General features: G+C 49.2%; 3 protein-coding genes across 9 annotated transcripts in view; 1 reads left to right on the plus strand and 2 right to left on the minus strand.

Moving 5' to 3' along the window:
- Window positions 1-17818, plus strand: part of Arhgap44 (Rho GTPase activating protein 44) — a 197939-nt gene extending 180121 nt beyond the window's left edge. For 4 of the 6 annotated variants that reach the window (XM_048366672.1, XM_048366675.1, XM_048366676.1 and 1 more), the window contains 4 exons: window positions 2493-2717; window positions 5775-5938; window positions 11102-11479; window positions 16258-17818. In XM_048366672.1, coding sequence (XP_048222629.1) covers window positions 2493-2717; window positions 5775-5938; window positions 11102-11479; window positions 16258-16397 — 907 coding nt within the window. In that variant the 3' untranslated portion in view covers window positions 16398-17818. Of the gene's footprint in view, window positions 1-2492; window positions 2718-5774; window positions 5939-11101; window positions 11480-13844; window positions 13897-16257 lie in introns of all 6 variants that reach the window. The other 2 variants (XM_048366673.1, XM_048366674.1) reach the window with 2 other exon arrangements.
- The window catches only part of Elac2 (elaC ribonuclease Z 2), a 38248-nt gene continuing 16301 nt past the window's right edge, over window positions 2672-24618 (minus strand). Inside the window, exons 16-25 of one of the 2 annotated variants that reach the window (XR_007213809.1) lie at window positions 24511-24607; window positions 23018-23156; window positions 22272-22310; window positions 22044-22153; window positions 20861-20960; window positions 20666-20786; window positions 20360-20438; window positions 19725-19869; window positions 18766-19204; window positions 2672-2704 (exon numbers count right to left, since the gene is read on the minus strand). Coding sequence is in view for 1 of the 2 variants with exons in the window: in XM_048366671.1 (XP_048222628.1) it covers window positions 18968-19204; window positions 19725-19869; window positions 20360-20438; window positions 20666-20786; window positions 20861-20960; window positions 22044-22153; window positions 22272-22310; window positions 23018-23156; window positions 24511-24607 (1067 nt within the window). In the remaining variant the exon portion in view is untranslated. Of the gene's footprint in view, window positions 2705-18175; window positions 19205-19724; window positions 19870-20359; window positions 20439-20665; window positions 20787-20860; window positions 20961-22043; window positions 22154-22271; window positions 22311-23017; window positions 23157-24510; window positions 24608-24618 lie in introns of those variants that run through there. The other variant, XM_048366671.1, reaches the window with a different exon arrangement.
- Window positions 8249-9181, minus strand: LOC125366183 (RING finger and CHY zinc finger domain-containing protein 1-like). The gene is given in 2 exon segments (XM_048366679.1): window positions 8249-8807; window positions 8809-9181. Coding segments are annotated over 2 exon segments (405 nt in total). The 5' UTR covers window positions 8836-9181; the 3' UTR covers window positions 8249-8429.

The raw sequence follows: 24618 nt of genomic DNA on the forward strand, positions 1-24618 counted from the left end.
ACATGCCTTCCATGAGAGCACTCTCATCTGGCCCAGTAGATATTTCTGTGGAGCTCAGCAGCTTCTCTGTAAAGGAAGTGCACCCTCAGCTCTTCTTGTTCACCTGCTGACTCTTAGCAGTACTCACTTGGTACTCTCCCTGTGCCCAAGCTGGCTCCTTCCCTGAGTGGACTACATAGTCCAGAATCACGGTGTGTGAGGTTACTGAACCTGAAAGACACCCATGGAAATAGAAGGCATCTATCCTCATCAGCCTGTGTCCTGAAGCCCAGGATTTCCTCCCATGTGTGGGAAAGGCCTTTCCAAGCAGAAATGAATGGAGCAAGGAAGGAGAGAAGGGTGGGACTTGACATCAGTCAGAGCTCTTTTTTGCTGATTGTCCCAGGAAACATTTCCATGCCTGCCATCCTTGCCAACTATGGCAGCAAAGTGGTATTGGTTCCTTTCCCAAATGGAGAAAGAGGCTCATTGTTCCCTTCATCCTGATCGGTTTTGCAGCCCAAAGAACCCACCTTGAATACCAGAGGATAAACATCCGACCCTGCTCCAGAGCATTGAGTGGACTTGGAGTGGATTTTTAGACATCCTGGAAAAGAGCTTACATGCTCAGGTGCAATACAACCTGAAAGCTAGCAGATCCTCCCTCCCCTATACCTTCAAGTCCCAGTTGCCTTCTTGAAGCCAGAGGGTAGGCAAGTAGTACTAGCCACTAGACAGGAGAGGCTCTGTGTTGTCTCAAAGAAAGAGAGCCTCAGAAATCTTCCCATCTCTCTCCCACCATGTCCCCCCGTCACAACAGGTCCCTTGACACACATTTCCTGCAATGACCCATTTCCCACCTGCTACAACCCATCTGTGAACATGAACTTTTTTTTTTTTTTTGGCCAGTCCTGGGCCTTGGACTCAGGGCCTGGGCACTGTCCCTGGCTTCCTTTTGCTCAAGGCTAGCACTCTGCCACTTGAGCCACAGCGCCACTTCTGGCCGTTTTCTGTATATATGGTGCTGGGGAATTGAACCCAGGGCCTCATGTATACGAGGCAAGCTCTCTTGCCACTAGGCCATATCCCCAGCCCAAACATGAACTTTTTAATAAAATTCTTGCTGTGCCTTTACAAGGTGTATGTGACAGCTTTGTGCATCAGACCAATGTCACCATTCTGTAGAAAGAGGAGCTACTACTAACCATGTGACCGCACCCTATGTCCACCTCAACTCCTAATTCCACCCTGTATAAGGAAGACCTAGACAGGTGCTAGCCCTAGGAGCTCTCATCTTAGCCAGTGGAGGCCTCTGTTAAAGATACAGGACCAATTACCTCTTAGATCACTGGACAGAAAGTCAACCCCCTCTACATCAGTATAACCTAGAAGTGGACAGATGGCTATTCTTCCCATTCTCTGTCCCCTAGGAACTCCCTTTCCCCCAGCCTCACAGCCATGTCTCCTCTCAGCTGCTGTCCACCTATATGATGTCAACCTGTACAAAAATCCAAGTCACTTTGAGACCAATTAAGTTGGTAATGATTTCATAGCACAACATAAACTTCATCCTAAGATGCTGACCTTGGCAAGAAACCCCTTTGCAAAAATTCTTTTAAAATAATCAATACAACATTTATGTCCAAAGGAAGGTATAGATTGTTGACACTAATATCTGTATGTTTCTGTCCCTGCAGCCTTAGGAAAATCCAAAGGTACAGTATCCACTGGTAGCTTACAAGGCCACGTTTCATCTTAAACTAAGCCAGCCATGTGGTAGTGAGCTGTGTGAGACGGGAGTGGTGCCATGTTTGGTTGCTTGGCCTTATTACTCAAAGCTGCGTGCCCATTGTTCAAGCAGACTTGGAGCCTGGAGGGACCTCAGGCATGAGTGGCCCCTTCTTTGTCACATAGACAAGCAGGTGTGGCCCACAGAGGGCCCACCTGACAGGGTCTCCAGCAGTGACAGAGCTGGGCCTAGACCCAGGTTCAAAAAGAAGGCATCTGTAGCTATCTCCTGCTGGTTGGTCAGTGTTCTAGTCTGATCTGTCTCTGTCCCTCCCCCATTTCCTCCAACCTCCTTCCTACCACTAGGAGGAGCCAGAGACCCCTACCAAGCTAGTGAGGCCACGTTCTGCGTTCTGTGCTGAGGACAGCTTGGATTCCACACCCAGGGTGCTTGTGGGGCCATTATCCTTAGGCCAGCTAGCTTTGGCAGAGTGGAAACCCAGCTTGTGGACCTCCAAGCTGCGGACTGCATCCTGCTGTGGGCCTTGGTGTCATGGGAGGACCATCCTGCCCCCTCCTGGGCTGCAGGGCTGTGTCTGCACCCTTAGCAGCCTGGGTGCTGGAGCATCACTGCCCTCTCCCCTGCACATTGCTTCCAGCCCAGGAGGGTGCTTTAGGCTGCTGCTCTTCTCACCTGGACCTGCTTGAATGTCTCCGCTTGATGGGGGAGGGAGCCTGCCACCGGCCAGGCATGGATAAGCAGGTGTCTTTGTGTCCCTCGCCAGCATGGGTGTGAGGGTCATGGACACGTCTTGGGTGGCTCGAAGAGGCTCCTCTGCTGGCCGGAAAGCATCCTGCACCCCACCTTCCATGCAGCCTCCTGCCCCACCTGCTGAACTGGCTGCACCCCTGCCATCACCCCTGCTGGAGCAGGTCCCGGACAGCCCCGCTGCAGCTCCTGTGCTCTCCCTATCTGCTCCTGGCCTGCAGCCTACACCTGAGCACCCCAGGTAAGCCCTGGATTCTGCATTGGGGGAGACTGGCTGGCATGTGCATGTGTGCAGGGGTGGGTGGTCTTGCCACTCCTACTCCAGGCCTCTTAGATCTCATCTACCCTGCCCCCCATTTGTAAGCATTCGCACTTGGCTTTCAGCAGCACCGTGGATTGCCAGGGAGCATCTAGGTTTTCCAGGTATTACATCTTCAAGCAGACATGGAGGGTGGCAGCCTGCTAAAGGGCTACAAAGACTCGAAGCCCACTTTCCATATCCCACTTCCCTAGGTAACTTCCCTCTTTTGAGAAATTTTACAATGTCAGCATTTCTTCTTTCCTGCCTGTAGCCTTTAGGTGTACAGTGCAGTTAGCAGTTTTTGCTGCCAAAATGAATACAAATCAGCTGCAGGAGTATATCACCATCCTTTTAGGGAAGAGAGAGAGAGAGACACACACACACACACAGAGAAGGAGAGAGGGAAAGGGAGAGAGAGACAGAGAGAGAGGGGGGAGGGAAGGGGGAGGGAGGGAGGGAGAGAATGTGAGCACACTGGCCCAGCCACCACATTCCAGGCAAGCTCAGTGAACATTAGAACTGTGGCTCTGACCTGCTGGGTTTCAGATCCACTTGAAAGATGCAGACGGGCAGAGGGAGTTTGGTGGAGAAGCACAGATGAATACTGGTGGACCAGACAGGCTGACCTGAAAAGAACATGTAGACAGCTTTGCTCTGATCATCTTCTCTTCAGACAATAGCTGCCATCATCCTGGTCACCGGTCACCCATCTCATAAAAGAGACTTCATAGAGCATTTGGCACATAGATGATATTTCTAAAGCATGTCCCCTTGAGGATGTGTTCCTCCAGGCTCAAAAGGCATTCTAGAGATGATATGGATGGGTGGGTGGCCTTGCACAGTCCACCAGCAGGGAGCCTCCTTTCTTCCCCACACTGATACAGATGATTTACAAGATCAGATGTATTGCTCTGCCATCCTACTTTCAGGTGGGGGATCTGGTTCTTCAGCTTTTCTTTGGATGTTAATGCTTTCTTTTATCCTGGACTGTTCCATATACTCTTTTTTCCCTGTGTTCACCCCTCACAGTACAAATGGGGGATCCGTTGTTTTGCTTTTTGTTTTCTGGACATTTGCAGCACAAATGATGTTGCTTCCAGCAGCTAGATTCCTACCATGTCTACCCCTCCCTGGAAGGTCACAGGATATCCCTTCTCCTCCTTTGCCCTGGGCACTACTTCATCTTTTTCCTATGCAACTGGTGGCTCTGTCCAGCCAGGCTCAGCCTTCATATTCTACTTTGCTGCTCAGCAGTAATGCAGATGGCAAACTCTGTTCACTGAGTCTCTGTCATGAGGACTAACCTGTCCTCATCTGTACCCTATCTCCGCCTTCATCTAGCAATCTGGAAAACACATTCTGCCCCACCACCACCACCCCCCGGGCCCCCAGTGGGTCAGCTACAGTTGTGCTGAGAGTGGAACCAGGCTAAGTTGGTAAATACTCATTTCTGTGCTGGAGAATGTATACTGAGCAGGAAAAGTCAGAGAAGAGATCAACGTCCAGTTAAAGGAAGCAAGAAAAGTCTAGGATCCTACAGGAAGCAAGTTGGGGGTGGGGGCCTTCTTGTGTGCTGTTTTCTGTAGTTGATTGTTTTCATTTCCTCTCAGTGCTGGCAGGAATGGGTGGAAGGAGATGGTTGGGTATGAGTATCCAGATGCACTGTGACCTTGAACCTGGAAAAAATAAAAGCCTGAGTTCTTCAGCCTGAGCAATGACACAGAGTTTTCTTGGTTTGCTTTTTATTAGCAAAATTAAAGGCATTTTTTCTCTTCAGTTTCCTTTGGATAAAATGACCCTTTTCCTTGTAAAATTCTCTCATTTTGCAAGGGAGAGAAAGCACCATCACTATGGCTGAGGTCTTCTCTTCTTCCCCTCCTCCTAATAAGAAAGCTGCTTGCAAATCCTGGCAGGCATGCATGCCACATTGCTATTAGTAGTTTCTTATTCCGTCCAATTCCATATTTGGAGTTTTTTAGCTAAGTTTGGGAAGAAATATCCCATGGTTGCTCTGGTGGGAGAAGCAGCATCTCTATGGAAGCTGTAGATAACCAGGTCCTGCCCACCATACCCTTTAAGAGCGCGGGTATCCAGGAAGGCAGGAAAGCAGTTTAGTCCCACTCCAAGGCACCCCTCTGATTCACTTAAGGCTACTGGACATGACTGTTGACAAGAAGTGATGTTCTGTGGAGACATAGCAACAGTTTGCAATATTTCCCATGAATGGTGCCTTGGAGGCTGGCAGGGAGTAATGATCTGCCCATGTGTGTGTGGTTTTGTTTTGTTTTGTTTTGTTTTGTCCCTATTCTATAGAATGGCATTCACTAGGATGTCCTTTAACATGTATCTTGTCCTTAAGAAAAGATCTGAGAAAAAACTTAACAGTACAGGTGAATTTTCTCTGAGACACAGTAAACTTGAGTATTCCTTTGTTGATTCACTGACATTGACCATGACCTTGTTCTAAGCTTGAAGGACTGGAGCCTGAACTGGCCCCCACACGGGAGCATAGCCAGGTCCTAGTCTCTGTGGAGATAATATGAGGGCAGGTCCTAGAGTTCCTCACCTGCCTGGGCCAAGTTAGAGTCCCAGGCAACAGGTAGAGAGTGATCAGCCCTGGCTGGCACACTGACCCTGGTAAGTCCTCATGGCTCCGGAATGCCATAGGGACAGGAGAGACAAGAACACTTCAGAAAAACCTATCATTCCCGTGCTGATGAAGGATGCAGGAAGATAGATGCCCAAGGGCCATTTCCTCAAGGCAGAGATAGGAAGAGACCATGTCAACAAAGCTAGGTGAGGAGCCCATATCATCAGAGCTCCAGGAAGGGACAGTCATCTTGTAGGGTGCTTTGAAGGTTTTAAGAAGGGACTGAGACAAACCAGAGCTGGTGTAGATTTGAACAGGGCCCAGAAGACATGTAGGATCAGAGTTGGCAGATTGGTTCTGAGGCTGAGCACCTGTTCCTCTTCTGACTTGTGTGTTTGCCTTTTCAGCACATCTAAAAGCAAGGAATCATCCCCAGGATCTGGGCAGAAAGGAAGTCCAAGCTCCATCCAAGTACAAGTTCCAGCCTGTCCTGGTACTCAGCCAGGGCCACAGCCAGGTCCCAGCCCCAGCCAGCCACCCACAGACCAGAGTCCTCACACTCTCCGGAAAGGTATGTCACCTCTTTCCTTCTTCTCAGTCTCAGGCTGGTAAGGGCTATTTCATTCCTGAGGGATCTGTCCCTTTCATAGCATGATGCTTAGAATCTGTGTGGCTTAGTGATTAGTCCCTAGGTAGATCAATCAAGTTTTGAGAAGTTAACCAACCCAAACAGGGGTTATTCCACCATTATTCATCAGGTCACTATGTGAAAAGTAGGCTCATGAGAGTATAGGGCAGTGCTTCCCATATAGCAAATGATACCAACACTATAGACATAATAGCATACTTTTTCCATGGACCTACCCAACCTTCCTCCAGCATTTATAAAGCTGCATATGCTTATCTACTCCAGCTCCATGCCCCAGAGCCAGCACAGGCAAGGACAGAGAGGAGGGAGTTGTGGTTATTTTTTCCCCAAAGTTAGATCTTCAGTACTTCTGTTCTGGAATCTATGAGGATTGACCCATCACTCAAACCCATAGTAAAGGTCCAATTAGTGTCTTTGGAGAACCATTCCCCAAAACTGAAGACAATGCCTGGTGTCATTTCATCAGTGGAGAGGTATACTGATGGAGAGCTTATCTGGGCCTTTTAAATTTGTTCCCACTTCTGTCATCTCTTAGCAAAGCCTTTCTCTTGTCTAAAATTGCATATTATTTAATTTGTTCTCTGTTTGGATCTTTTGTGCTGGCTGCTAGGATAGGTTTTAACTTTTCAAATTGCCAAATAGGGCCGGATTCATCTCATCTACATTTCCCATCAGGACAGGTCCCTTTTGAGTCATGGCAACACCATTCTTGTAGTAAGCCTCTGCCCTGCCTTGGCCTTGTCGGTTTCCCATGCCCTTTCATTCCTTATACAGCCTTCAAATATTGGCCAAGCCCTAGTATGTGTACAGCTCTGCTTTGCAGAGAGTATAACTATAGTGCAAGGGTGCATGGTGCTACCATGCCAGGGGCATCTGGGCACCTTGGGGATACATGGAGTACCCTATCTGGACTCAGAGTTAAGGTGGATGGCCCAGAAGAAATAGCATCTTGAAGGTTGAATACCAGGTGGGTCAAAAAGGCATTAGTGTACATTGGTGGTTCATAACTGTAATCTTAGCTACTTAGGAGGCTGAGATCTGAGGATCATGGTTTGAAGCCAGTGCAGGCATAAGTCCATAAGACTCTACAGTTAACCACCCAAAAGCCAAAAGTAGAGCTGTAGTTCAAGTGGTAGAGCTCTAGCACCGAACACAAACACTTGGGAGCAGTACCCAGGCCCTGAGTTCAAGCATCAGGAGAGGCACAGGAGGGAGGGAGGGAGGGAGGGAGGCAGGCAGGCAGGCATTGGTAGGTTTTCACATCTCCAGCACTGATAGGTTTTCCTTGTCATTCAGACATGGTGTCTTATCCTTTGGCATGTCTCTGTTTCTGACTCTTTTCCAACCCTTCAGAGCGTAGGTGATGGCTAAGCCATTCTTTTGTCCAGTGGGACCATCGAGGCTTATGTCACAGGCAGTTAGCTTCCTCGTGTCAGTGGCAGTGACCCTATTGAGTTGTGCCAAATATTGGACCTGCCCTGGGAATGCAGCCTAGAGTAACCCAGGTCCCTTTCTAAAGACACTGAGTTGATCCCAGCTGTCATTTGAAAGGCACAACTTTCTTTTCCATTCTCCATCACCACCCTCAGTGAATGTGCCCAGCAGTTATTTTTCTGATCTCTCAGTCTTTTGACCTTGAACCCAAAACTGAACATGATGCTCTAGTGCTGTCACACTACCCAGAGGCAGTGTCATTCCTGCTGGGTAATATCACTGTGTCCAGTGTCATTGCAGCCCATTTCAGAGAGCATGCCCAGGGTCTTCAGTGCCTCATATCTTGTGCAGCAGCCATGTCTGACCATGCACGGTTGTGAACCACAGTAGCAAAGCCAGGAAATTGACCCCATAGTCAGAAAGTAGAAAACTGGAAAACGGAATGCTTTTCATTTTTTTAATGTTTCAATATAATTTTATTAGCATTTATTACATCAAAACTCACTTACACTGATCCAAAGGAATGCTTTAAAAAAATTCAAACGCCTATGTAATTAGATTTTAACATTATGGTAGAACTAATTCTCACAGCCCTCTAAGTCAAGAATACTACTTAGAATTAAGTTTAGTTCTATCAAGAACTAGAAATGAAACCTGCGTGCATAGTGTCACTTAAAACAAAGTTCCATGAAAATATAATATGCATCTAGGAATGTATCAGTGGCAAACATCACTGGCTTCCAAATTAAAGGAATTTCCAACCAAACGACAATCCAAGGCTTTCATTCAGTATCGTTATAAGTCTAGAAAGAGACCCTGAATCCTTAAGTACTTGGAATATGATTTTATGCCTTGACACTAGTATAAAACACATCAACTCTAATGCATAGGTTATGACACATTATGACAACAGAATACTTTTCCACAGAGCTTTTTCTATATCACAAAACACTGACATTTCCAGTTAAGTATATGCTGGTCATTGCTGATCTTGTGAAATTCTACGTCCTCCAGCTTGAGCAGTATTGTAGGAGTCACAGATCTTACACTTCATGCCTAAAATATGGAACTGGACGGTCGATCGTCCATTGCAGTCATTGCAGAGAATGTCCACAGTCATGTTCTGGTACTCTGACGGCATGGGGGTGTGCGCCACCTCGCCGTCCAGCTGCCTCCAGTACCGCGTCATATCTAGAGCATAGTGCATACACAGCGGACAGCGGTAGCCTTCTTTCTGCATTTCTTCATAACATGTTCTATGTAAAAGATGTCCACATGGCAAGACATGAGCGACAACTCGGGATGTGTGAATGTCCTCCAAACATATTGGGCAATTCTGCCAGGAAACATTTTCAATTACACTTATGTTTTCCTTGAAGATTCATAGCTAAGCATAAGTTACATTTCAAACAATGGAAAAAGTCTTCTTTCGGACCAATCCTACAAATTCCACAGTTTTCACAATGATACTGCTTCTTATCTTTGTCAAACAGAGGGCATATACTGCAATAATACTCTCCGAATAAGGTGCTACATTCTTCACAAGTCTGTTGGGCATGTTGAATTTTTTCAGTTGATACACTGCACTTCCTTTACTTTAAAAGCGATCTAGCTGATGATCTTCATTGTTATCATGACACAACCGGCAAGTATGCAGCTTGTCACAACAAGGAGCCTCCAGGAGACATCCTCGGTCGTAGGGCTCGCAGCCCCGGGGTGCGCGCTCAGGGCCACCGCTGCCATCTTCCTGCGCCGCCGCCTCCCCGCGAGCTGCGCCAAGCCCTTCCCTCAGGGCGAAGACCTAAGGCTGCGCGGCGTGGGCGCCCCGGCGGCCCCCCCCCCCCTCCGCCGCGGCCTCCGCCATGCTTTTCATTTTTTAAATAGGCTTTGATGCTAAAGTTTTTCACATGTGTGGTCAGTACTCTAGGGAAAAGAGTAGTCGTCTAGCTGTATGGAAGGGGCTCGTTTATTTTTCTATTCTTTTTTATATTTTTAAAAAATATATAGTTTTATTGTTATTATTGAGGTGCTATACAGAGGGGTTACCATTTCATGTCAGGTAATAAGTGCATTTCTGTTTTTGGACAATGTCACCCCTTCCTTTGTCACCCTTTCCCCCAGTTTCCCCCATCCCTGATCCCAAGTTACATAGTTCATTTCCACATACCAAATACCATGACTTTATTTGTTCACCTTTTCTTCCTTCCTGTCGGTGTCCCCTCTCTCTTTAGAACAGTTTAAATATGTTTTTCTAGGCATATAGTAGATAAGCAGTAGGATAGAAATTTTAACCTGAGGTGAGAACCTGAAGAACAGGTGCTTTTTCTCTTCCTGGCTGATAAGTCAGGGGAACATGAGATATCCTCAGACAAGGTTCTGTTCTGTGGGGTTGATGTGGGGAGTGAAAGGAGAGCCCCCCCCCCCCTTCCAGGCCTTCCTGAGAACTTAGAAGATGGTTTCTTCTAGAGTTACTGGTACCCACAGCCAAATTTCACTTAATTCTCATAGGCCAGTGATCATTCCAAAAACTTTGCCCATCACTTGGGTCTCCTGAATGTTTGACTTGGTTATCTTTCCCAATTCATTTCCAATGCAGTGTGTCATGCACTTGACATCCTTTAGAGAGATTCAGTAAGTAAGGAGAGGGAAATGAAAGGAATGGAGAAGTTAGGTCTCGGCTGGTGTGGCTCAGCTGCAGAGTGCTTGCCTAGCACGCATGAAGCCTCGGTTCCATCCTCAGCACTGAAAAAAAATGCAGTTGATTTATACTTTGTTACATCTTCTTCTTTTTTACATACTTTCTTACTTTCTTCATGAAAGAAAAGAAAAAAAATTAAAATCTGTGTGCAGAGGCTGGAACAGGAAGGAAGAGAGAGATACAGATGCCAAAACATAGTTGTAGGGGAATGTAGTATAGCACAGTGTGGTAAAGATAGTCTTTCCACAGCAACTAATTATACATTTCCAAACAACTGGAGAAGAGTGTTGGAGAGCTCCCAACACATAGAAGTGATGATGTTTGAGGGGATAGAAATGCTAATTACTATGATTTGATCATTATATACTATAGTTGAGTATTGAATTAAAGTCCATATATAAGCACAAATGCTGTCCCTTAATTTATTTAAAAATTAAGAGAACAAAGCCTACAAGGTGAGTGGTGCAGGGTTGAGGCTGGAAGTATAAAGTGACAGGATCAGGCTACATACTACTGTGGAAGACACACACCACTGGGCAGGTTCGGCCCAAGGTCAGTTTCCGGCAGGAGGAGTTGCCCCTGGGTCCTGGCTCCGTGGTGATCTGAATCGCCCATTGGAACTGGCTTCACTGATTCACTGTGGGGGTGGTGACACCTCTTCCCCATGAGAAATCACCCCCCTACTACCACCTGTTGATGGGAGGTTCATTTCCCAGCTTGTGTGTGTGTGTGTGTGTGTGTGTGTGTGTGTGTGTGTGTGTGTGTGTGTGTGTGTACAGAGGAACAGATGGGAAGATAAGAACACTTGCAAATCTAGGTGCATTTTTAAAGCTCTGTTGGCTGCCAGCGGGGTGGAGGTAGAAGAGGAGGAGAAGGAAGGAAAAGGACCACATTAAACCACTAAGACACCAGTGTGCTTTTAAACACCTTTTGTTTTGTGTTTTCTCTTTCAGTCTCAAAGAAACTGGCAACTATTTCACCCAAGGTTCCTTTTGGCCAGCCAGGAGCAGTGACCGACCAGTCCACCGGCCAGCCATCCCCAGTCAGCCTGTCTCCCACCCCCCCAAGCACCCCCTCTCCCTATGGACTGAGCTACCCTCCCGGGTACTCCTTGGCCTCAGGCCAGCTCTCCCCTGCTGCAGCTCCTCCTCTGGCCTCTCCTTCCATTTTTACAAGCACTTTAGCCAAATCAAGGCCCACCCCAAAGCCACGACAGAGACCCACTCTACCGCCCCCACAGCCTCCCACGGTCAGCCTCTCAGCCTCCAGCCCTCAGTCCACGGAGCACCCCATGCTGGATGGCATGACCCCTGGGGAAAGCATGTCTACAGGTAACCAAGCCATGGGCTTTCTCAAAGTTCCTATGAACCTTAGCAGAATGTGCCGGGGAGGGAGGGGCCAACAGCATCCGTGCCAGGTCAGGGATGCCCACATGTTGTGAGCTGGCTGACTGACTCCCGTGGGCTCTTCTGAGAAGTGGCCAGTGGGGCAGTGGGAAGCAGCTCTGGAACTGAGTTGGTTTTGGTTTGGTTTGGGGGAAGGGTCATCTTCCCATGGGGTTTCTCCTAGTTAAGCCCAGCAGGCCCAGGGATGGTTCTGAGCACCCCAGCCTCAGGAGCAGCTGGTTATGGTACTAGAATGCCTGGAGTCAGGATGCAGGCGCGGGGCTGGCGTCCTGGCATGGTACACTGGCAACAGAGCAGGTGCCCAGACTTATCTGGAGAGAAGAAGCCAAGAACCAAGGATAATTTCCTCTAGGAATGAAGGAAGCTTTGCCGGGGAAGTTCATTTCTAGAAATGTTTTTAGAGGGAGCCTCACTCTCAGAAAGACACACTCTCCACCCTGCCTCCCGCCACAATTCCTTCAGCTGCAGAGTAGGCAAACTCACAACTATCTAGTCAAGTTCTGTTGTAAATTTGAAAGTGAAGATGAAGCTATGTTTCCTCCCCTAGTACAGTGTGTATGTGTGAAAGCACATGCATGCGCATGTGCAGAAAACACAACTCCTTGAGGAAGAAATGGAAGACAGTTTTGGAATATCTCCCCAGACACTTGGACCACATGAGAAATGATTCATGGCCCCTGCTTTAGTCCTTTGAGCCTTTGCTGCCAAGCTGCGTCTTGGAATGAAGCCAACACATTTCCCCAGGGGTCACAGCCTGTCGTGTGTTGTCCCAGGTAGCAAAGGGCTAGGCAGCTTGACATGGAAACCATCAACACATCCACAAATATACACAACATACACATACCCATCTACACTGCACACACCCACATAGAGATACCTCACACAGCTGTATTCAACACACAGCCACATTTAACCCCAGCACATGCACACACACACACACACACAGAGTACATCCCCACATATCCATATACACAAAACACACACCCCACACATATAGCTCATATAGCACACATACACATACATAACAAACCCCCATCCATATCTCATCTCTACAACATATAACACACACGCTATATAAACACATATGTATGCTACAAACACCTACAAACTACATGCCCTTATGCTGGTGTATTGCTCAGCAGTAGAGCACCTAATAGTTGAGACCCCAGGATGCAAATTGCTTGGCTACCACACACATCACCTCACACAACACACGATGCTAGGGCCTAGGGCACACTGGGGTCCTTTGCAGGTACCCTGTCTTGCCCTGTGACCTCCCAAAAGGTGACAAGTTTCTTCCTTAGGCGAGATGTCACCTGGAAGCCAGTGGAGTTTGTCACTTAGCTGCGAATAAAAACACTGGGCAAGGCAGACACTGGTGGCTTATGCCTGTAATCCTAGCTACTGTGGAGGCTGAGATCTAAGGATTGGAGTTAGAAGCCACCCCAGACAGGAAAGTCTAAGCCTCTTATCTCCAGTTAACCACCAAAAAGTCAGAAGTAGTGCTGTGGCCCAAGTGGTAGAACACTAATCTTGAGCTAAAGAGCTAAGGAACAGTGCCTAGGCGCTGAGTTCAAGCCCCAGAACTGGCACAATAACAAAACAAGAAAAAAACACCTCACTAGGCAAGTGTGTAGGCCTTTGTGATGGCCCAGGTAGTTTTCAGTGTAGAGAAAAGAATCATGTGGTGGCTTGGCATCTTTATCTATGGATGTAGTTGATGTTGAATATACATCTGCTGCCATCCACCCTGAGACTTATTTAAAAATTAAGGAAACCCCTTCCTGAGGAATGCGGTGTGCACCTGACCCTGGAAGCCCTCAGGGGCCATGCATGCCTCTGGGGTAAGCCATGCTGGAGGGGATAGGTAAGAAGAGTGGCGCACACTATAAGCTATGGGTTGAACAGAAGATGTCCTAAGGAGGCAGGAAAAAGCAGAGTGAGGGGGAAAATCAGAAGGCATAGGTGAGCAACACAGAATTGTAGGAGGCATAGTACCCTGTGGCACATTGGGCATGAAATGATTCAATTCCTGTGGCAGACTTTTTAAGACCTGCTAATCTTCAAGCTCAGTGACACCCAGGCCCCTCATCCCATTCTGTTTTATGTTCCTCCGGCTGCAGCCCATTATCACGTCCTGTGCGTACAGGTCTCCAAGCCAGTGCAGGGCAGAGAGGAGTGAGGATTTGGTGTGGCCCACTGGGATCGTGGCACCCTGTAGTGTTCTTGTTTCATCTGTGTTTTGTCTTGTTTATTCCTTTCTCCGAATCCTATCATTGTGTTCTTGCAGCTGTGTAACATGAGTGACGCAGTGTTGGATACGTGTGAGGGGGATTTTCAGGGTAAGCTGGCCCCAGCTCACCACTGCTCCACTCCCCCGGCCAGCCACCTGGCCCATGCCTTCCCACCAGCCCCACAGCCCCCTCCTCTCTCTGCATGTGGCCCAGAACAACCGCATGCCTGCTTCACTCTTTCTGGCCTCTACCAGCTGAGCCAGGAGTCTCCTTTTGAGATCATTGGCCTTTTTTCCCCCTTCTGTCTTTCCATTAGATTGAGCTTGGGAAAAATCCTAGCAGTCTTCTTCCCTCCCTCCTCTCATAGAGATCACCAGCTTCAGCTTCCCTTCTCCTTCAGCTGTCTGGTTTGCACAGATAGCAGATGTATGCCCAGGGCTGTCTCTACACACATGTGATTATTAGAAAGGTGTTCCTGTGGGAGTAATTGCCAGGTACAAAGCAGCAAAGAAGCCATCACCATGTCTGCAGCCCCAAATCACCTTCAGACAAACACTTAGGACTCATCCTCCCCTGGTCCTCCTCCCCAGCAGTACAAAACATTTGGGGGGCTGGAAATATGGCTTAGCCATAGAGTGCTTGCCTAGAATGCATGAAGCCCTGGGTTCAATTCCTCAGTACCACATACACAGAAAAGGCCAGAAGTGGTGCTGGCTCATGTGGTAGAGTGCTAGCCTTGAGCAAAAAGAAGCCAGGGACAGTGCTCAGGCCCTGAGTTCAAGCCCCAGGACTGGCAAAAAAATAAAAATAAAAATAAATAAAACCATTTTGGAAGCATTTGCATCAGCATCTGCTTGGCCACCCCCTCCCATAAAGAGTACAAGAGCAGGGAGATGGTAGAAACAAGATATTTCTGTCTCAAGCAGAGGCCAGAGTTAACCAGGGTCCCTCTCCCATCGTTCTGGTAGGCCTGTAGATTAGCCACAGGGTAGCTGGTACTCACAGTCAGGTCTCCCAAGGACACTCCTGAAGATAGCCCAGCACTCTTCCTTCTCCCCAGGAATGCCAGTGAATGCTTCCCTAAATCTCACTCCCTTTGCTAACATGACCCTGCCTCACCAAGTTAAGAGTGAGACAGCACCCATTAGGACCCCATGCCAGGCTGTGCAGTGTCATGCCATCTCTGAACTACGGTGTCTGCATTCCTCATCACCCCCGTTTCTATGTAGATGCAGGGAAGCTAAGAACTTTTCCTGGGACACAGTTCTACTGGGACACAGATCTAGGTGTTCACATACAAGCAGGAAGATCCTGTGCTCCTTTCTGACAGGGAACCCCATCTAATAGGCTGGTCCCAGACAGGGTCAGTCCAATGACTACCTATGAGGCACAAGAGCTTCCTGCTATGTGGGGAACCTGTGACACCAGCTAAGCCAAGCCCCAAAGCCCTTTCACATCCGCTCCTCCATCAGGCAGCAAGGCAGAGGCGGGTTGGACTCCATTCTGAAGACTGCTGGTGGGGTGGAGTGAGGGAGGAGTTTTGTCCAGAGCTTGTGTCTGTATAATGTCTTTTAGGACAATGTCCAAGTTTATGTTTGTACACACAGTATGTTATTTCTCAGTCTGAACATTTGTTTTCCACACACACACAAACACACAATGAAGACAAAACCCCACCTTCTGAGTGTGGCCCGGTGCCAGGCCCCTGCCAGATCTCCTGGAGCCCAGCCTCTAACCTGGGGTGACAGGCAAGGCCACCTGAAGGGCAGAAACTAGGCAAAGGTAGGAAAATAATGTGACTAGCAGGAAATGGTCCAGAGGGCTCCTTTCCTGCAGCCCTGGGTGTCAAGGACCTGGAACCCCCAGCCCTAGCAGCAGCTGCAGTGGCCCATGTAGCCTCAGTTGATGGCCCTCGGGACTTGTCTTAACTCTGCTGACTCACAGATGTCTAGACGCTGGACTCTATGATGTCTGACTCTTCTTGAGAGAAGGACTTCTTACAACTTCTAAAAGGGATGCAAGCAGAGGATTTCCTGTAGCCAGAAAATGATTTGGCTCCATTTAAGGGTTTGGAGAGAGTGCAGCTCTGTGAGCTGCCCCTAATTGCAGCTGTTTCTTAAGAGTGAACATACCAGCTTAGGCTCCCACATTTCTTCTTGTCTCAGGCTCTCCCAGTAGAGACTCTATGCTGAGATAGTCCCCTAGGTGCTTCTGGAGCCTGCCCAAGGACCCTTGCATATCCGGAACCACATGTAATCAGCTGAGTGGTCCTGGCTGTCCTCCCCCTCTCTGAATGACTGTAGACATAAAGCAGATTCAGCCAGTGTGACTGGCGTAGGCAGATTCTATAAACGACCTGGCCCTAAACTAGCCCAGCCACCTGCTTCCTCACACCAACTGTAATTGCTTGTAATTTCGACCTCAGGACCAGAGGCCTCTTTCACCTCCTTTCTCTCTGCCAACCTGCAGATCTTGTCCATTTTGATATCCCCTCCATCCACATAGAGCTGGGGTCAACACTACGCCTGAGCCCCCTGGAGCACGCAAGGCGACACTCGGTGACTGACAAGAGGGACTCAGAGGAGGAGTCAGAGAGCACGGCCCTCTGACACAGCCCTGCCCCGACACCTGTACAGAAGTGGGCCTGGGGGACACGCCGCCCGGAGCAGCATCCCTGTGCTTGCCAAGGACTCTCTGTGGGTTCCTTGCTGTCACTTCCAATGCCAGGTTGGAGTCTGGCAGGAGAGTGTTATCTCCTGTCCATGTGGCAAATGTTGGTGGTGCCGATTCTGTTCATTCCTGTTGGGTGGTGACTTCAGCCTTTTGTTTGATCTTTGCCTTTTGACTTGTGCCTATTTCTGATCATCTTCAGCTTCCATGCTAAGCAACAACCCCCTCTTTTCCCAAGGGCTGTGCAGGGCAGGAGTGTGGGCGAGGGTAAGTTACCTTGTTGCACCTGCCCTGCACACACAGATGCTGTCAGGTCCTGCAGTGCCCACCTAACAGCCAGAGAAGAGAGCAGGGCTGGGGGGGGGGGGGCTGGGGTGGTCCTTTCTCTCCTTGCTATACCAGGGCTGGAAGTGGTCCTGACTCCTGTCCTCCTTCACTTGATGCTCAGGGGAGGGCTGGCTCATGGAAAAGCCTTTGAGGCTACCCTTCATCATAGGGACCCACAGTTGACGGCTTACAGCATTCACTTCCTGGCATTTTTATTCCTCCTGTACCCCCAAGTTACTAAAAGCCCTTTCCTCATTGTTTTGTGCTTCTGAGTTGAAGAGTATCTTGAGCATGTCTGGAGGACCTCAGGTAGCTCCTCATGGCCCCTCAAAACTCATTAGATAGATGTCTAACAGTAATTCTGTCCATTCAGGCACTAAGCTCCTAGGAATGTGAGGGCCTGGAGCCCCTCTCTTCCTTCTAGAGGTTACAGCTGACTAGCAATAATTCTGGTTCCCAAAGTAGGTAGAGGGAAGTGAAGCAAGTCCAGATGCGGGCCACACTTGGGGTGGACCCCTGTGGGGTGGACAGCTTTGCTTCCCCAGCTCCTGCCACAAACACTCATACCCCTCACCAAGACAGCCAGCTCTGCAGAGGGGCTGGAGGATGCCAGGGAGCCCGCTTGCACTTTGGGGTTAAGGGAGTGAGAAACAGATCTGGGTCATGCATGCACAGTTCAAGTTTAAAGTTTTATCCTTTTAAAAATAGATATAATATACCTATACATGATATAATATTTGTATATATGAAATCTCTCTATATTTGTTTAATTTGAGCCATTCAGTCTAATGCAATGTACAGGTGTACAATGAAAAATTTAAATGCTTAGTTATTTTTTCCCCAACAGTATAAAGTCACCCTTCTCTGAGAGTGGGATTGGCAAAGAGTTTTGATGTTACAGCTTTACTCACTTCCTGGCAAGGGCAGTTCAATCCCCAATTTTTATCAGAGCCCGGGGTTGAAGGTTATCTTTAAATACATGTACAAATCATTGTCAAAACTGATGTTATTAAAATAGATTTATTATCCCTGAGCTCAGCGTGTGTCCTTCAGTGTAGCTGTGGTGAAGTTGCTGGTGCTGGGTGCTGCTCTGGGAGATCTGAAGGTCTCCACCAGGAAGACCACGCTCTTGCTCTGCCTCTCATCCTAAGGTTTTAGAGCTCTTTTCCACATACTCCTAAGTAGGATGAACACATAAATACCAGATTTAACACTGAATTTTCACTTGACTTTTAAGCACTAACCTGCTTTCAAATCCTTCCCAGGAAAGCAAGGACGTGGTCATGATATGGAATGTCTCAGTACTTCTGGGGCAAAGATTCCCAATGTCATCACAGGGCAAGAGAGAACACATCAGTTGTCTGGACTTTTTTTTTTGTATTGGTACTTAGGGGCTTGAACTCAGGACCTGGGTGCTGTACCCGCTGGTGCTCTACCACTTTGAGCCGTTACTCCACTTCCAACTTTTCTGATACTGAATTAAGAGTTAAATATCATGGGCTTTCTTGTCTGGGCTGACTTCAAACTTCAATCCTCAGATCTCAGCCTCTTGAGTAGTAGGATCACAGGTGTGAGCCACCAACATCCACCTTGTCTCCACTTTCACCCAGAATAGAGGGCTTATGTCTGGATGCCTGCCTGCCTGCCAGGCTCAGGCAGCTCTTACTAAATGCATCTTTTGCCACTACTATCAGCCCAGGACCTGGTGAGAGGTGATGGTTGCCTGGAAATGGGCTTCACAGGCCTCCACTGCAACTGATGCTTTCTTTCTTGGGTACATGCCAAGCACCCCACATGCTTTAGCCCTTGTTCTGAAGCAGTACCAAAGAACTGGGGATTCCAAACTCAAGCTTTATTGCACCTGACTCTTGTGGAGTCTGGGCTACTTATGCGGCTTCCCTGGTGTGCTGAGGGAACAATTGTGCCGGAGGCAAGGCGCTGCCCGTTTCCGTATGACTCCTCACTCCTGAGGTCTTCCACTCAGCAGCCTCCTGTCCTACAGCCACGCCAGGCACCAGGCGTGAGCGGTGTCTGGCAAATGGATGCTGACCCAGATGCCATGCAGGACTCTACACCCCTGTACTGAGTCGTTCCTCCTGACAGAAGGCACTCTTGGACTCCCACCAGGATCAGAGGAGCAGGCATCAGTGCCATGCAGAGCTCAAGATGTAGCCTCCGGAGTTCACTGGGCTCTGACCTTCTTGCTCTGTGGGCTCTGTGGCCCCTCCACATGGGCCCGTTTCTGCTGGGGCTCCCTGTCCACCGGACTTCCTGCCCGCTCCTGGGACAGGAGGGCGGCCCGTATCATCCGCAGCTCCCGTTTCTCTCTGCGCTCCTCCATCTCCTCGATATCGCCAGCAAACAGAGCTTTCAATGGTGGAATCAACTTGGGCACAGTTGGGAAGTCTCCAAAGCAGACCTGGAGAGCAAGACAGGGCAGAGACACACTCAGAGGGTCAGGTGGGGGGGCTGCAAGCCCTCCTCTTACACACTCTTAAACCAGCAACTGCTGCTTAAAAGGGAGGTATGAAGAATGGGACAAGCCCTCCAGGAAAAGCTCCCACCTCTAGGCAAAGGCAGCAAAGATGAACAGCCCTCAGGAAAGAGAAAGCAGCCACCTATTAAATCAAGCACCTAAAAACTGAAGCCTGGCTCATCCCCACCCTGCCCCTCCTGGGGAGGCCAAAGGGGCAGGCTTGGCCATCACTTAGGCAGTGAGAGTGCCTGTCCCACAGGTCTGTGCTGAAGTGACAGTGACTATGGCAACTGTTCAGGCCTAAAAGAGGCTCAGGAATCTGAATATGACATTTCTAGACGATCCTGCCAGGGAGCTGTGGTCAGCATGCTGGCACTGGGGAACAGCAGGTGCTCTTCCCTGGCCCAGGAGGGAAGTGAGAGGTGAGCGCCCCAAGTCCCCACCACTTGAGTGACAAGCTGACCTTCATGTGGTCAAAAGCGATTCCAACTTTCTCATTGAAGTCAGGGCTGAAGATGGGGATCTTGGCGTAGCGCTGGCTGAAGTGGTTAAGCATAATGAACTCTGCATTCATCCGCATTCCCACACCAATAGCTTGGGAGGTGGTGCTGTGGGCAGAGGATGGGGCCGAGAGAAACGGGAGAGAGAAGTGAAGACTGGCCCTGGCCCTAGCCTTCCTGCTACTTAGGGACCCAGGGATGGTGAGCAGATGTCCTTCAATGATGCCTCCTCACCAATGCAAATGTTCCTTAGGACCAGAATCTTCCCATACTCCACACTGGCTACGGGCTCAGCCACAAGAAAACCCCAGGGCTTGCTAGGTAGGGTTCAGGCACACTTTCCTTCAAATAGCTCCATAATGAACATCCGTGACACCCTCCCCTCCTCCTTCCCTAGAATCTCCCTGATTTCCAGTTTAGTCTAGCTAATTTTTCATGCTTTGGGAACACTGCTTCTGTGACACCCTTGCCTAGAAAACTGCGAGAAGACCCTTGAGATTTGCTGTAGGCCAAGGAAAGCCACAGCCCTTAGAAGGAAGCTGGCATGGTGACACTGTCTTGCAGGCACAGATTGCTCACAGGAAAGGAACCATGCTACCTGTGCGTCTTTTCCATGGCTTCCTCTTCCAAGCCATCCTCCAGAGTCGCTTCATGAATTAGGAGGGTGGCATCTTTCCCTGGGGAGCAAAACAGTATCAAGGCCAAGTCCTGTGGGTGAGCAACATGTGGATCCCAGGACCTCCCACTGTGTCCTGACCCAAAAGCTCAGCTCTCTGGGCCTGCACAAAAGGATGGCAGCCAGAGACGGCCAATGGGGGGGAAGGCCTTCTGTGTATCACCCCCACATAGTCACCTGCACGCACCACCTCAGGACCCAGTGAAGTTCACTTCTCCTTCGACTTACCTATCTGGACTAGAGCCTCGCAGGGCATGGTGTCCCCAGAGTAGACCACCTTCCAGCCAGATGTATGCACCAGTGCGCAGCCAAAAGCATGCTTGCAATGACGGACCAGGCATGTCTGAAACTGAAGGAGCAGGGCTGGAGGACCATATCGTACCCCGCTGGCTCTCCTCAAGACAGGTGGCCAGGCCCCCTTACCTCTTGGAGATCACAGGTTCTCAACAGTGACTGGATCAAACCTTCAGTCGACAGGTCCGAGACCTCAGCTCCTTGACGAAGGCACTTGGCAGGAATCATACTGCAAGTAGTCAAAAACATTACAATAGCTAGGTGCTGCTGGCTCGTGCCTGTGATGCTACTAGCTACTTAGAAGGGTGAGATGTGAGGATTGAGGTTCAAAGCCAGCCCGTGCAGCAAAGTCTGTGAGACTCTTATCTCCAATTAATCACCAATAAGTCAGAAGTGGAGGTGTGGTTCAAGTGGCAGAGCACCAACCTGGAATGAAAAAAGCTAAGGGACAGCTCCCAGGCCCTGAGCTTAGGCCCAGTACCAACACACAGATGTACACACACGTAAACACACACACAATTAGAAAAAACATTTTAAAACATTCATTGAAGGGCTGGGCGCTGGAGGCTCATGCCTGTAATCCTAGCTACTCAGGAGGCAGAAATCAGGATCACAGTTCAAAGCCAGTCTGGGCAGAAAAGTCTGTAAGACTCTTATCTCCATAAACTACTCAAAAAAGCCAAACGTGGGGTGGTAGAGTGCCAGCCTCGGGCAAAAGAAACTCAGAGACAGTGGCCCCAGGAGCATCAAAACAAAACAGATCATTTAACACAGGCAATCTAAGTCCAGTCTGCAGCTAGAAAGTCTCTACTCATTCTTTCTCTTTATTTTTTCCCAGGCAGCCAAATGTGTCTTTATTATTATGTTGTTGTTGTTGTTGGGCTGTGGGGCCAGCAGCAGGGCTGGAAGGGGGCTTCCCCAAGAGTCCTTTCTGCTGTTTGCCTCAAACCCTCAGTGCAATTTGGGGGGGAGGGGGGTTGATTCTGCTTAGCTTAGCGGTGAGTGACAGCCTGGGTGACCCCTGCATACAGCACCTCCCGGGCACCCAATCATTCTTATAGAAGAAATCTGATTTAAATCACAGCCAGTAAGACAGGGAAACCAGAACAAATAAAGTGCCAGACCCTGCCTCCCATACTGTAACAAACAACTAATAAATGCCCCCTTGGCCCAAGCAGCCCAGGCCACAGAGGACTTCAGGCAAGAGGGCATGAGCCATCTCCCCTCTGTGCAGCCTCCTGATGTGGAGGGGCTCTGCACTGAAGTCGCTGCCCCCGGACCAACTGTAGGCTGGAAGGTGGCGGCCACTCACCTGACATGGTGCAGAATCTGCTGGCAGTGGGTGTGGTACTGCTGCAGCCAGGGTCTGAGCTGAGTGGGGGCTACCACCAGCAGAGGGTGGAAGGGCTTCCCCAGAGCTGCCTGAAATGAATTCCAGAGCAGTTACCACAGGAACTCCTGGGCAGTGGTTTGAAGGAGCCCACGTGGCTGAGGAAGCGTAAACCAACAAAACCCAATGTTGACCAAGGGCAGCACTTACCAAGGCGCGTGCTCTCTGCAGCAGGATGTTCAGCAAGCCCTGCGAGGGGGAGACCTGCATCAGCCAGGTTCACTGTCTCTCCCCCATAGTCCTGAGTCCTCACCTCACAGGCTCCTAGCCCTGTGCGCCCCCACGCTCAAGCACTGGCACCAGTGGATGTGACATACACAGCAATGGCTGTGAAATGCTCAGGCAGACTGCAATGAGATCTGGGTATGAAGAGGGTGCTGGGGAGGGACCCAGGATGCCCTAGAGCAAAGCCAGGGCCTCACAGCCACACCCACGCCTGGCTAGCTCCCTCTGGGCCACGTGAGGAGGCAAGAATCTATGACAGCCGAGTTACCAGATGCCAGCAATTCATGCCTGTAATCCGAACTACTCGGGAGGGGGAAATCTGAGGAGCAAGTTTGAAGCCAGGCTGGGGAGAAAAATCTGAGAAACAACCACCAAAGTAAAAGTGTAAAGTAGAGCTGTTGCTCAAGTGGTAGAGCACCAGCCTATCAAAAAGCTAAGGGACAGTATCCAGGTCCTGAGTTCAAGCCTAAGTACCAGCAAAAAAGAATGGCACTGAGTGAAGCCAACACCCATACTGGCCAAACCAGGCTGTCTCCCTAATGCTGGACCTTCACCAAGCAAGAAATGAGTGGCAAAAGCCACAGCAAGCCTAGAAAAGCAGCCAAGCATGCAGCCTAGCAGAGCTAGCACCTCCCTGAGGGGATGCTATGGGTACGGGCAGCCCCACTTACCGTGTGGTGGTCGGCATGCAAGTGGGACACAAACACAGCAGTGAGGTTCGCCAGGACCTGATCCACTTGTTGTCCATAATGGCGGTACAGCTGCCCAAATGTGCCTTCGCCACAGTCCAGGAGCAGAGACTTGTCAGGGCTACAGGGACAGAGACTTACCAATAGGAAACACTTGCCATTGCTTTACAAAATGAACAGGCAATAGCCATGGAAACTTCCACCTCTTCCATAACCTGTCATGTCTTTTTCTTAAGGAACTTACATAAAAACCAGTTACTTCAACCACAAAGGTAACTTTAAGCAAGTCATCCTCTTTACATAAAACAATGATCCACAGAAGCTCAAGCCCCCAAAGGAGACAACAGTGTGCCAGGTGATGAACATAGTTCTGAGAATGCCAGAGCGGCAATGTCACTGTGTCACATCAGACTATCTCCAGTCCGTTCATAGGATTCCTTCCCTTTGCACACTGTCCTGGGTCTCTGTCCACGTTCCCAAAGCCATCCATCCATGCAGGCTGGGTTATAAGACGGGACAGAGGAAAGGCTACTGTGCTTCCTCCGGGAAGGCAGGGAGTGCTGACTAAACAGCTCTCAGAAGGAGCCCAAAGGGCCTGGTTCTGACAGTGCCATCGTCAGTGCCACGATGAGCAGTCTGCTTTGGAGGCTCTGCTTCTATGTAGAGACAGAGGTGCATGCTTAGGCCTTTTGCTCTGAGAGAACATGAAGACAGAGACAGCACCCATTCGTAGAGACAGAGATAGACTACACTCATCCTTCTGGTTAACGGGTTCAGACTGCTTGAGCTTTAAGGTTAGAAACTGGAGAAGCCCTTAGAACAGGCTTGCCCTAGCTGCTTTCCTGCTTTTCTTATGCCCTAGATTTGCATATTTCTGCTCTTCAGGGACGACGGGGAGCATCATATCACTGCTGCCAACATTTGCTGCATTATTTGGCAGTTTCTCATCCACCACTAGCAGCTAAAACTACAACATGAAATTTACTTGTACCTCACAATCCTAATTCCTTCACACACATATCTGTGGAAGTGTGTGTGCACTTTACTCCATCTCCAACCCTGCCAGCAAGTGACCTCAAGCACTCCCCAGGTCATCAGGTAAAAAAGCATGTCAAAGGGTACCCAAAAGGGGATGGACCCCTAAGTGTCCCAGACTCCAACAGTGTAAACACAGACCCAGCACTAAGGAGTTAAAATAATTAGAATATCAGTCCATACACTTGATATCCACTACTCCATTGTTAATATGATGATTTCTTAGCAAAGCACAGAGCACACAACAGTAGCAGCTCTTCTTATGAACGATCATCAATGGATGAGTTGGGGTGACTCTACAAGTAAAAGGTTGTTGTGGTGGCTACAAGATCCAGTGAGGCCAGTACTCCAGCTCTGCCCTTGGACACTCTAGCCAAGGCAACCAAGGTGACAGCTCACTGGCTCTGATGGATGGAGTTTTCCTGTGAAAGGAGGGGTACCTTATGTTGACGAGCGTGGAGCTGACATTGCGAATCTTCATTGGGATGGCAGACCCTGTTCCCAGGAAGATGATTTCTGGATACTGGTTTCTTTTCTCTGGAAAAGAT

Source organism: Perognathus longimembris, chromosome 17, assembly GCF_023159225.1.
Source record: "Perognathus longimembris pacificus isolate PPM17 chromosome 17, ASM2315922v1, whole genome shotgun sequence".
Taxonomy (NCBI): domain Eukaryota; kingdom Metazoa; phylum Chordata; class Mammalia; order Rodentia; family Heteromyidae; genus Perognathus; species Perognathus longimembris.